Here is a 13,717-nt window from a genome sequence, read left to right as displayed (position 1 = left end):
CAGCATCCCAAATTGTTTGAAGTGGCATTCCCGGTGTTTTATTCTCTTGAAAGAACAGGGTTATTTCTGTCTTAAGTTTTTGTGTAAATTCAATTTCCTTTAAAATCTCTGATCTCATCATCCACCTTCTTCTGTTTTTCCCCTCTTTTTTTAATACAGCTAGTACCGGATTATGATCCGCCCAATCATTCGGTAGAATTCTAATTTCTTCTACTTGGGAATTAAGTTCTTGTGTCATCCAGATCATGTCCAGTCTGGACCACGATTTGTGTCTGGGAGCGTAATAAGTGAATTGCTCTACATTCCGGTTATGCTCACGCCATGTATCTTTCAGTCCTAATTCGTCTCTCATTCCCTCACAAATGGCTGGAAGAATCCTTTTATCTTGTCCTCTATTTCTTTTTGGGGAATTTTCTCCTGTTTTATAATCCTGAATCCTATTGCTAATTGCATTGAAGTCACCCATGAGACATACTTGCTCGTATTCCAATTCTCAAATTTCTCTTCGTAATCTTCGGAAAAATAATGTTTGTTTAGTATTGGGGGCATAAATTCCAATCAATAAAATCTTATTTTGCAATAATTCCACTTCCAATATTAGCATCCTTCCCTCTTCATCTGCAAATATTTGTTTCGGCGAGAGATATTCTTTTACAAATATTGCTACTCCTCTTTTTCTCTCCTCTGAAGCAGCTACAAATAATTTCCCTGCTTTGGGGCATTTCAATAAATTTTTTTGTGACAGTTTAATATGAGTCCCTTGTAAACATGTTATATCCGCTTTGGTTTTAGTAATTTTAGCTAAAATACGTCTTCTTTTGGTCGGGGCATTGAGACCATTGACGTTCACTGTCAGTAGTCTCACTCCTTGATTCATTTCTCTCTATTAATCCCTTTGGTTTTAGCTGCTAATCTAGTCTCTACCCCGTATTCTTCTACTCCTCCTTCTTCCCCCTTCCTCCCATTTCGCTTCCCCTTTCCGTAGTACGCTTGTGCTCCTCTCTCGTTTTTCCACTCCTCTTTCTGATCTCTCTGACTCTCTCTGACTACTTCTTTGTCTCTTTCACTTTCATCAGATTCAAAAAAAAATTCGCAAAATTCCTGTATCATGTAAGTTCTCAATTTTAATTTTCCGCTCTTGCCATGTCACCAAAAGTCCTTCTGGTAATAACCACCTGTACGGCACATTGTGTTTCCTCAGTTATGTAGTTATGAATTGGTAATTATGTCTCTGCTCTCTCACTCTTCTAGGGATCTGTTTCAGAATTGTGATCTGACGTCCTTTATATGTAACACTCTGATCCCTGGCTTTGTGGAGAGTTTCATCTCTTAACGCCTTTTTAGTTAGCCTCACATGTATTTCTCTGGGCAAGTTATGACATCTCGCATAATTGGTATAAACACGATATGCTTCATCAATATAACCACAGATCTCTTCTTTTTCCCTCCCCACTACCTCTGCAATCACTTCACCCACAATTTCATCCAGTTGTTCCTCTTTGTCCTCGACCACTTTTTGGAGACATAAGAAAAAGGTGGATTTCTCCATCTCTAAGAAGACTACTTCGTCCTCAAGTTTCCCCACTGCTTGCACACATTTCCTTTTGCATTTATCAATCTGGATTTCAACTCTTTCTGTAGTTTTTTCCACCTCTATCAATCGCTCTTCATGTTCCGAAATAGTTCTCATTTCTCCCAAAGTCTCTCTTATTTGTACAATTTCTCCTCTTAATCCACTTATCTCCCCTTTCAGATCATCAAAGTTTTTAGAAATTGATTCTTGATTTTTTCCCCATTATTTCTTGGATGTTTTGAAACATCGCCTGCATTCCTTGCATCGTGACTGGTTTTTCTGCTATTGGTAAATTTTCTGATGATTTCCTTAATCCTGGAGGTGTTGTTATCGGAGACGATGCCACAGTAGAGGCTATATGTTTCTTCGCCACTTTTGTAGATGTCACTGTGGTGGACATATTGGCTAGGCAAAGAAGGTTTTTCCAAATTATCATGCACAGATATTATTTAAATTACTTGAATTGATATTCACCTTTAACTAAACTCTTACTATTGTTCAATCACAATTCTATATAGTTATTAATCGATTCTAATTTAACTTATCTATCTACAATTAAATACAATCTAAATGTATATATATGATACTAAATAGTAAATCACAACAAAAGAAAAGCAAGCAAAAAGGTAAATAATCAATTAATCAATACTCAATATATCACTATACACAATTAATAAATATTAAAGATATTGAAAGAGCATATATCAATTATTAATTAACTCTTCAGAGGATGTTAATCTCCAGTCTCACTTTAATTAATTCAGTTCATAAGGGTGGTTAAGTTACACCGGAAAGGGCTCACTATTAAGGCTCCTGGGAGGAAGGGGGTTCAGGAGAAAAATCACCCCCTCGTCATCACCCACTTCATACAGTTGGTAAATCCAAATTTATTGTTCTTTTATTCGTTGTAATTCAATACGCCACTTAGTTTGTACTTCCGTTTCCTTCCCAATCCACAGCAGCGAGATGATCGAAAAGTTAGTGAGAAAAAGCTTCCTTCACTTGTAATCTCAGCTGCCGCTGTTATCTCCAATCGCTGTACCGTCCCTTTAATTCTTAAATCAGTCTCTTTCTTATTTCTTCCCTATCTCGTTCCGTCCCATCTCCCTGTACCGGTCAAAAAGAAACGCAGCGTCATTGGCTTTGGGGGCACTGTTTCCGAGGCCCTCTTCCTGTCCTCCGGATCCTTGGAGCTCACGCTTCGTTGCAGCGAGGGGGTTGCACTCCCCCTCCTCGCCTCCAAAGAAAGCCCCTCTGCTCTCCCAACCTCTCCGGGGCTGAGAACGGCAAAAAAAACCCGCGGAGGATCTGGAAAAACACTCGTCGCTGCGGAGCTAATGCAACGATGATCTTTCCGCCCTGACAACTGCACCGGAAGTCATCTCTACAATCTCTTTCTCTTCACTCAGGTTGCCTTGTATGCCCGCCAAGAACTTAACATCCGCAGTACGGCTAATTTCCTCCTGGCATTGGCTTCCTACCTTCAGCCCTGCCGCCCACATGTGCGGCGCTATTTCTGCCATGCGGTACAGCTCCCGTCAGACTGGATGCAAGTGGCCAGGCTCTATCAAGTGAGGACAAATATCATATTCTCCTATTGCCTCTTCAACAGGGAATTTCAGATTTAATCCTACCCTGTTTCCCCGAAAATAAGATATCCCCAGATAATAAGCCCAATCGGGCTTTTGAGTGCATGCACTAAAATAAGCCTTCCCCCGAAAATAAGCCTTCCCCAAAAATATTTAAATGCAGAGCTGGAACTCAGGTAAGATGGAAGAGGAGCCCCATCTTGCTCTACGTGCCCCAAAATAATAAGACCTCCCTGACAATAAGGCCAAGGGCTTATTTTGGGGCTCAAAAAAATATAAGACAGGGTCTTATTTTCGGGGAAACATGGTAGATAGAACTCTTTTGATTAAAGAGTGCAGAGAAGAGCAACAAAGATGATTAGGGGACTGGAGGCTAAAACATAAAAAGAACAATTGCTGGAATTGGGTATCACTAATTTAATGAAAAAGAAGGACTAGCAATGACATGAAAGCAGTGTTCCAATATCTCAGAGGCTGCCACAAAGAAGAGGGAATCAAACTATTCTTCAAAGCACCTGAGGGTAGAACAAGAAGCAATGGGTGGAAACTAATCAAAGAGAAAAGCAACTTAGAACTAAGGAGAAATTTCCTGACAGTGTAGAACAATTAATAAGAGGAACAACTTGCCTGCAGAAGTTGTGAATGCTCCAACATTGGAAATTTTAAAGAAGATGTTGGATTACCATTTGACTGAGGTGGTGTAGGGTTTCCTGCCTGGGCAGGAGGTTGGACTAGAAGACCTCCAAGGTCCCTTCCAACTCTGATATTCTGATTTGCCATGTGGTGCTTTTTCCCCCTTCTCTTCTCTGTGCAGAGCCTAGCAGGAGAAGAAGGAAAGCTGGCTCCCATGCCTTCTTGCCTCCGCGCTGGAATGGCTGATAAGTTCCGGCAATTTGATGCCTATCAATTAGCCAAATACAACACACGCAGGAGCCGGGGCAAGCAATGTCACAAGCCAAAGGCTACAAAGGTAGAGTACTGGGCTTTAATGTTTGTTAGACTTTTTAAAGCTGTAAGCGAGTTCCTTCCTTCCTTCTTTCATCTGAATTGTTGGGATGTCATGGAAAGTTCCCAAGCATTCTAAGCCATCGTTGGCCCTCTCAAAAATTCACAAACGATGCATGCAGCAATTTTGATGCCTAGAGAAATCTTGCATCAACTTTGCTAATGTGTGTGGAACAGTGCTGGGATTCAAAAATTTTTACTACCGGTTCTGTGGGTGTGGCTTGATGGGATGGCAGGGGAAGGATACTGTAAAATTTCCATTCCCACCCCACTCCAGGGGAAGGATATTTCAAAATCCCCATTTCATCCCCACTCCAGGGGAACGATACTTCAAAATCCCTATTTCCTCCCCACTCCAGGGGAAGGATACTTCAAAATCCCCATTTCCTCCCAACTCCAGATGAAGGATACTTCAAAATCCCTATTTCCTCCCTACTCCAGGGGAAGGATACTTCAAAATCCCCATTTCCTCCCCACTCCAGGGGAAGGATACTTCAAAATCCCTATTTCCTCCCTACTCCAGGGGAAGGATACTTCAAAATCCCTATTTCCTCCCCACTCCAGGGGAAGGATACTTCAAAATCCCCATTTCCTCCCAACTCCAGAGGAAGGATACTTCAAAATCCCTATTTCCTCCCTACTCCAGAGGAAGGCTACTTCAAAATCCCTATTTCCTCCCTACTCCAGGGGAAGGCTACTTCAAAATCCCTATTTCCTCCCCACTCCAGGAGAAAGTTATTGTCAAATCTTCAATCCCTCCCCAATCCAGGGGAAGGTTACTGCAAAATCCCCATTTCCTCCCAATCAGCTGGGACTTGGGAGGCAAAGAATAGATGGGGGCGGGGCCAGTCAGAGATGGTATTTACCGGTTCTCCAAACTACTCAATGTTTCCGCTACCGGTTCTCCAGAACAGGTCAGAACCTGCTGAAACCCACCTCTGGTACGGCAGCATGGACAGTCTTTGGGGCCTATATAGATATTACACTATTGTTCCAAGAGCTGCACTGGCTGCTGGTGTGCTTACGGATGCAATTCAAGGTGTTAGTTATTACCCATAAAGCCCTTTCTGGCAAGGGGCTAGGTTACTGGAGGAGCCATCTTGCCCCTATGGGATGGCCCCATCCCACCTGTGTTGGCAGAAGAAGCGTGCTGCAGATCCCCTCAGTCAAGGAAGTCCAGAATAAGAGCCTTCTCTGCCATGGTCCTGGTCCTTTGGAACGTCTTACTCCTCCTGAGATGAGATTGGCTCCCATCCTCCTGACTTTATGTTAGAGCCTGAAGGCCTGGCTCTACCAATAAAGGAGAATATTTGCAGCTCAGGGTTGAAATGAGAGGTCCTTAGTGCTCTCTGAACTTGGTTGTTGCAGGAATTGGGTATATCTAGTCCAGGGGTGTCACACTTGTGTCGTCACATTGTCATCACATGACGTATTGTGACTTTCACCCCCTTCCCCATGGGGAAGTGGGTGTGATCAGTGTGTGACGCATCCGGCCTGCGGACTACGAGTTTGACACCCCTGGTCTAGTCTAATGAAAAGAAGGACTAGGAGCAGGGGTGAAATCCAGGAGGTTTCTGACAGGTTCTGGAGAACCGGTAGCGGAAATTTTGAGTAGTTCGGAGAACCGGTAGCAGAAATTTTGAGTAGTTCGGAGAACTGGTAGCGGAAATTTTGAGTAGTTCAGAGAACCGGCAAATGCCACCTCTGGCTGGCCCCAGAGTGGGGTGGGAATGGAGATTTTGCAATATCCTTCTGCTAGGAGTGGGGAGGGAATGGGGATTTTGCAGTATCCTTCTCCTGGAGCCAGGTGGGAATGGAGATTTTGCAATATCCTTCCCCCAGGATTGGGGAGGGAATAAGGATTTTGCCATATCCTTCCCCTGCCATGCCCACCAAGCCATACTCACAGAATTGGTAGTAAAAAAAATTGGATTTCACCACTGATTAGGAGTGATATGATAGCAGGGTTCCCATATTTGAGGGGCTGCTACAAAGAAAGAAGAAGGGGGGGGGTTCATCCAATTCTCCAAAGCATCTGAAGGCAGAAGAAAAAGCAAAAATTGGAACCTAATCAAGAGAAGCAACTTAGAATTAAGAAGAAATTTCCTGACTGTGACAACAGTTAACCTGTGGAACGGATTGCCTTTAAAAATTGTGTGTACTCCCATCACCGGAGCTTTTTAAGAAGAGACTGGACAGCCATTTGTCTGAAATAGTATAGGGTTTTCTGCTTGAGCAGGGGATTGGACTAGAAGACCTCCAAAGTCCTTTCCAACTGTTCTTTGTGAATTAACTTGTGCTAATGAAGGCTTATCTAAGCCTCCATATCAAATATAACTCTAATAGGGGCTCTTTTAGCATGCGAGGGGCAAGATTATTTACTTCAGAAGTTTGTTTCTTCAACAGATCGAAAGACCTGCCTCTTGGGACAACTGGAAAAAACACAGACTAGGCCGGAACCAGGCGTTTGCATCAAAATGTGAAGCCTTGCAGAAAATGGTAAGTGCTCTTGGAATGTCTGTATGTGTAAGAATGGAGGAAGATATCCCTCTAGATCGGGTGTCAGCAACCTGCGGTTCCGGAGCCGCATGCGGCTCTTTGGGCCCTCTGCTGTGGCTCCCTGTCGGATGATCCCACCACTGGCTGCCCCCCCTCCTCGCCCTCCCCTCCCAGTCACTCCTCGCCTGAGGCAAATAAAAAGAGATTGGGGGGAAGAGAGAGATACAGAGAGAGGTGGGGGAGAGAGAGGGAGAGAGGGGGGAGGGAGGGAGGGAGATGTCAAAAAGGTTTTGTGGTTCCCAGTGTTTTTTAACAACCGGTTCTCTACCCTAATGACCTGCTGGGTAGGCATGGCTGGGGTGGGGGGGTGGGGGTGTCATGTGACTGGTGGAAGTGAGTGACATTGAGTTGGCCACGCCTACCCAGGTTTTGTGGCTCCCAGTGTTTTCTTTTCTGTGGGAAACGGGTCCAAATGGAGTGTTGAGTGTTTAAGGTTGCAGATCCCTGACCTAGGTTTCGTTCTTCATTTTGAGCCAGGGTGGATAAAAATCAATGATTTTTTTTAAAAAAAATAAAAAAAATCAATTTTTTTAATTTAAATCGGATTTTTTTGATTTAAATCGGATTTTTTTGATTTTTATCAAATTTATTTTAATAAAAAACTTTTGGGGTAAAAATCTATCGTAAGATAGTTTTCTATTTAAGATACATAAATAATTTAGTTTATTCAGCATGAAATGGAGCTTAGTTATGTAGCGTGAGGCTGTATATTCTGCAACACTGGGACTATCGGTGAGTCAACAGTGGGTCAAAGGAGTAGCAGAGATGACAGTTGCTCTTTAAAAATTATGATTTAAATCAAGTTGATTTAAATCAAGCCTTTTTACTAGTGATTTAAATCATGATTTAAATTGTGATTTAAATCAACTCGATTTAAATCAAATCCACCCTGTTTTGAGCAATTCAAGATCAGATCCTATCAAAGCATGCATTGAGATTAACTCCCCCCCCGCATGTCTGTTTGTAAATGTAAATTTTTTTAAAGTTGTCCCAAATGTGCTTTTTCAGCAGGCAACTGGACTTTCTTATTTTTCTTTGAAGACATTTCCCTTCTCATCTGAGAAGCTTCTTCAGCTCTGATTGGATGGTGGAAAATGGAAGGATTTATATTCTTTGCAGACAGCTGGCCATTTGCATTCTTTTTAAAGAGTCATTGAGGCCGTCTGGAGGTTTATCTGTGTCCTCAGGGTCACCTGAGTGATGCAAATGAGTGTGAAAAAAATTCCAGAAAAAATTGCAGATTACAGGGACCATTTGCACTTCAATTTGAGATGCAGACAATACAAACTCATCCCCAACAACCTATGCCTGTCTTCAAGGGACACAGGGAAGAAAACATCCTGCAGCCAAGGAGGCTCCACACCCATTCTCACTACTCAGGTGACCCTGAGGCCACAGATAAACCTCCAAGTGGCCTCAACGACTGTCTCTAAAAGGATGCAAAATGTTGTGGCTCCGTTACCTGAGCCTGTGTCATCGGCAGGAGAGGACTCCAAGAGTGAAGGAGAGGAGTTGGCAAGGCCTCCCTCTCCAGGACCCTCCTCTCTGGCAATGCCTTCGGTGTCCGCCGAAGGGCAAGAGATAGGGCCGGGGCCAAGCACGTCCACGTAGCCACAGGTGGACAGTGATGAGGGAAATGAGTCTTGGCTGGATCCTCGGCAGCGTCGCAGAGATAAGCGCGCGCAACAGAAGAAAAGGCATGCCAGAGATTAAGCTGAGTCACTGGACCATACCCCACAGGGTATAAAAGGGGGTGAGGTGGCCATTCAGACTCTGTGACGGACAAAACTAACTACTATCGAGTCACATTGCATCTTTGGAAACAACATTATCGGCCTTGGATTTATTTTACGAACTGGACAATTCTTGACTGTGTGTATTTTGGTTTATGAGTAAAGTTCTTGGCAAGCAGCTACTGGGTTGCTGCCAAGCTTCTTGTCGGAAGAATTGTTTGTCTACCCGTTTATTTAACCCCCGGCTGTCTGTTTGTGTGCGTGTGTGAGACGGGGACAGAACACAAATGATCAGCTGTCTGCAAGGAATATAAATCCTTCCATTCCCCACCATCCAGTCAGAGCTGAAGAAGCTTCTGGGATGAGAAGCGAAAGGTCTTCAAAGAAAATCCAGAAAGTCCAGTTGCCTCCTGAAAAAGCACCTTTAGGAATGAGAACTTCCACAGAGAAGGTGGATGGGAGGTTTCCTGTAAGACATCGCTTGCTTGATTCTCTGCCTTTTGACTTCTCTAGCGTCAAGAGAACATGGAGTCGGTAAAAGAGAAAGCTGCTAGAGATTTGTTCTCTCTGAAGAATTTGATCCATCGCCTTCATATTTCGGAGCCAGTTCAGCAAGTCATGAGTATCTTGGGACGGAGGTGAGACATCCTAGCACAGCTGGGACCATATTTGCAGGCCTGGTATGGCATCTGTCTTGAGTTTTCACCAGGGGTATACAGTAATCCTCGACTTACAACAGTGACCATTCAAAATTACAATGGCATTGAAAAAAAGAGACGTATGACAGTTTTTCACACTTACGACCGTTTTAACAACCCCGGCAGTCATGTGATCAAAACTTGGACACTTTGCAACTAGTTCATATTTATGACTGTCCTGGGGTCAACCTTTGTGACCTACTGACAAGCAAAGTCAATGGGGAAGCCAGATTCCCTTAACAGTGGTGCCACTAATTTAACAACTGCAGTGATTCACATAACAGATAGGCAAGGAAGATCATAAAATGGGGCAAAATTCACTTAACCAATGTCTCACTTAACAACAGAAATCTGGGCCACAATTGTGGTCGTAAGTCGAGGACTGCCTGTATAATTTTCTCTTAAGTGGAGGGTGATGCTAAGACTTGGAACTGCGATTTTCCCCTGGAGCCAGCTGATGAGACTGGTACAAATACCAACAGGATTCCAGAGCTAGTCCTCAACTTATGACCACAGTTGGCCCCAAAATTTCCAGTGCTAAATAAGATGGTTATTAAGTAGGTTTTGTTCCACTTTATCTTTTTTGCCACAGTTGTTAAACCAATCACTGCAGTTAAGTGAATCCTGTGGTCATTAAACGAATCTGGCTTTCCCCGTTGGCTCTGCTTGTCAGAAGGTCACAAAAGGTGATCACATGACTCCGGGACACTGCAACCGTCATAAATACATGCCAATAACCAAGCATCTGAATTTTGATCAGGTGACCATAGGCAGAGGTGGGCTTCAAAAATTTTAGCAAGGGGCTCTCTGCCCGGTTCCTGGGTGGGTGTGGCCTAGTTTTTTTTTTTTTAAATTTGATTTATATGCCGCCCTTCTCCAGAGACTCAGGGTGGCTTACAATGCGTTAAGCAATAGCCTTCATACTTTTTGTATATTTTTATACAAAGTCAGCTTATTGCCCCCACAAACTGGGTCCTCATTTCACCTACCTTAGAAAGGATGGAACACTGAGTCAACCTTGAGCCTTGGAGAGATTCGAACCAGCAGTAAATTGCAGGCAGCTGTGTTAATAACAGGGTGCGTAGACCACTGTACTATCAAGGCTCTAGTTGGCCTCCTGCACCACCGGGGCAGGGGGGTTGCCCTCTCCGGGCTCTGGAGGCTTTCCTCCGGAGGCCCTTTCCTCCTTCCTTTGGAGGCCTCCGGAGGCCCTTTCCTCCTTCCTCCGGAGGCCCTTTGGAGGCCAGAAATGGGCGCATTTCCGGCCTTCCCAAACTTCCAGTAGGCCCATTTTTTACCCTCCCTGAGCCTCCGCGCGCTCCCTGTACTTACATGCATCCAAAAGGGGCTGTGTGGGGACTCCTGGGAGGGGCAGTGTGGAAGGGGCCAGCCAGGAGTGGGATTTGGGGGTTCTCCAAACTGCATAGAATCTTAGCTAGAGATTCTCCCGAACCCCTGCGAACCCCCGGCAGCCCACCCCTGACCATAGGGATGCTGCAATGGTCATAAGGATGAAAAATAGTCATAAGTCACTTTTTTCAGTGCTGTTGTAACTTTGAGCAGTCACTAAGATGACTGTTAATCGACTAAGATGATTAAGGGCCTGAAGACAAAAAACATATGAAAAACGGTTGCAGGAATTGGGCATGGCCAGTCTAGAAACTGTAAAAACTTTGCTTTCTTTTGCTGTGTGAAGAATCAAGTCTCCCATCGTAAAGAAACAATTCATTGGATGAGATCCAAAAGAATGGCCATCCAGAACCTAACTGGATCTAGTTTACCCTAACCCCATTCACCAAACATCTCTATTTGGTCGCTCTCTTCGAACCCACACAATTCACGATGAGTAAAACCACATCTGGAATACTGGACCCAGTTTTGGTCACCACATTACAAAAAAGATATTGAGGCTCTGGAAAGAGTGCAGAGAAGAGCAACGAAGATGATTAAGGCCCTGGAGAATAAAACATGTGAAGAACACTTTCAGGAACTGGCAGGGGTAGGCTGCTGCCGGTTTGGACCGGTTATAGCGAACCGGTAGTTCCGACCATTAGCTGGCCCCGCCCACCTGCACCTCCCCTATCCTGTCCTACATTTCATTCTTTCTGGCTTAGCTGATTCACACAAGACAGCAGATTTCGGCGAGTCTGCTGTTCTACTGAACGGGGCTGCCTTAGAAGTTAAGCAGCTGAGCTTCAAATTGCTGTATTTTGAGTGCTGTGCACAAGCGTGTGAGGCGCGTGCACACGTGAAGTGCCTGCTTATAGAACCGGTTTTAAAACCGGTTGCAGCCCACCACTGGGAACTGGGTATGGCTTGTCTAGTGAAAAGAAGGACTAAGGGGCAGGGATGAAATCCAGCAGATTCTGACAGGTTCTGGAGAACTGGAAGCGGAAATTTTGAGCAGTTCGGAGAACCAGCAAATACCACCTCTGGCTGGCCCCAGAGTGGGGTGGGAATGGAGATTTTGCAATATCCTTCTCCCAGGAGTAGGGAGGGAATAGGGATTTTGCAGTATCCTTCCCCTGGGGTGGGGTGGGAATGGGGTTTTTGCAATATCCTTTCCCTGCCATGCCCACCAAGCCACGCCCACAGAACCAGTAGTAAAAAAAATTGGATTTCACCACTGACTAGGGTTGACGCAATAGCAGTATTCTAGTATTTGAGGGGCTACCCACAAAGAAAAGAGGAGTCAGCCTATTTTCCAAAGCACCAGACAAGAAACAATGAATGGAAACTAATCAGGGAGAGAAGCAGCCTGGAATTAAGGAGAAACTTTCCTAACAGTGAGAATAATTACCAGTGGAAGAGCTTTCCTTCAGAGGTTGTGAGTAGTCCATCACTGGAGGTTTTTAAGAAGAGATTGGACAATCACCTATCTGAAATGGTATAGGACAGTGATGACTAACCTTTTTGCCATCGCGTGCCAAAAGCAGGGGTCGCGTGGGGGGAGGTCATGTGCACACGTACTCACACCCATAATTCAATGCGCCCCACCCTCCCATGCCTGCGCGTGTGACCTTCCTGCGCTCCGACCACTTTTGGCATCTGATGGCCCGGTAGGCCCGTTTTTCGCTCTTTCCAGGCTACAGAGGCCTTCTAAGAGCCTGGAGAGGGTGAAAACTGCCTTCCCCACTCCCCGGAGGCCCTCCGGAGGCCAGAAACAGCCCATTTCTCGACTTCCAGTGGGCCTGGAAAGCCTGAAAATCAGCTGGCCGACATGCACATGCGTGCTGGAGCTGAGCTAGGACAATGCTCGTGTGCCCACAGATATGGCTCCGTGCGCCACCTATGGCAGATGTGCCATAGGTTCGCCATCATGGGTATAGGATCTTCTGCTTGAGTAAGGGGGTTGGACTAGATGACCTCCAAGATCCCTTCCAGCTGTATTCTGATTGATTGGTTAAACAAATGGTTGTAAGTTGAGAACTACTTGTACCCATTAACTTGGCCCATGTAATGTTGACTGTTCTTCTTTTGTATTTTTTTTGTATTTTTCTTTTGTAGACCTTGAGTTCACAGTCTTTCTCTTCTTTAGGTATCCCCCAGATCTGCCCTCCTTTTCCCGAAGTCGATTGCCAGGGCCCTGGGATCCGACCCTTGCTGGCACTCGCATGCGACTGCCGGTGCCCCAGACTTGGGATCGAGAACTGAGCAACCGTGGGAACAAGGCTGCTGTCTGGGAAGAGCTGATTGGTAGGTAGAAGAGTTGACTGCCTTCCTTCATTTTTCATGTGCTCTTCTCACTATTGGATCCTAAAATCCCAGAAAGGCATGCTGATTAGACAGAATTATAGTGGAAACATGGAAAATAAGCCTGAACCCGGATAAAGGCAGTCCTTGAGTTATGACCACTTGTAGAAATGTCTGTGAAGATTCTCAGTCACCCAAGTCATGGTTTTCCCAACATTTTCAAGAGGCAACTGGACCTTCTTGTTATTCTTTATTTATATCCCTTGAAATTCCCTACCATCCAGTCAGAGCTGAAGAAGCTTCTTGGATGAGAAGTGAAACGTCTTCAAAGAAAAAACAAGAAAGTCCAGTTGCCTCTTGAAAAAGCATCTTTGGGAAAATCAGCAACCATTCAAAATTATAATGGAGCTGAAAGAGTGGTATGTATAACCAACCTTCACAAGTACCCTGGTGGTGCAGTGATTAGACTGCAGTATTGCAGGCTAACTCTGCCCACTGCCTGCAGTTCGATCCTGATGGGGCTCAAGGTTAACTCAGCCTTCCATCCTTCTGAGGTCGGTAAAATGAAGACCCAGATTGTTGGGGGCAATAGGCTGCCTCTGTAAACCGCTCTGTAAACCGTCTGTGAAGCACTGTGAAGCGGTATATAAGTCTAAGTTCTATTGCTATTTTCGACGTTCTGCTTTTGTGATTGTGATTTACATGCTTGACAACTGGCTCGTACTTATGACAGTTCCACTGTTCTGTGATCATTTGACTGCCATTTTTCACCTTCAATGACAGTGATGGGGAACCTTTTCGGCACCAAGTGCCCAAAAGGAAGCACTTCGCGCGTGCGCGCGCGCTCGTAAGGGCCGCGACCAGGAA

At 44.8% G+C, this 13,717-nt stretch overlaps 1 protein-coding gene across 4 annotated transcripts in view; it reads left to right on the top strand.

The window, feature by feature from the left end:
• Positions 1 to 13,717, top strand: part of TEP1 (telomerase associated protein 1) — a 139,270-nt gene that overhangs the window by 26,318 nt on the left and 99,235 nt on the right. For all 4 annotated transcript variants that reach the window (XM_060691001.2, XM_087891785.1, XM_060691002.2 and 1 more), the window contains exons 8-12: positions 2,983 to 3,144; positions 3,977 to 4,132; positions 6,574 to 6,666; positions 8,973 to 9,097; positions 12,696 to 12,853. In XM_060691001.2, coding sequence (XP_060546984.2) covers positions 2,983 to 3,144; positions 3,977 to 4,132; positions 6,574 to 6,666; positions 8,973 to 9,097; positions 12,696 to 12,853 — 694 coding nt within the window. The remainder of the gene's footprint in view (positions 1 to 2,982; positions 3,145 to 3,976; positions 4,133 to 6,573; positions 6,667 to 8,972; positions 9,098 to 12,695; positions 12,854 to 13,717) is intronic.

Source organism: Pantherophis guttatus, chromosome 4, assembly GCF_059756535.1.
Source record: "Pantherophis guttatus breed Tessera chromosome 4, ASM5975653v1, whole genome shotgun sequence".
In the NCBI taxonomy this organism is placed as follows: Eukaryota; Metazoa; Chordata; class Lepidosauria; order Squamata; family Colubridae; genus Pantherophis; species Pantherophis guttatus.
The sequence above is the reverse complement of the archived record's forward strand: the minus strand, read 5'-3'. Positions and strand labels throughout refer to the sequence as shown.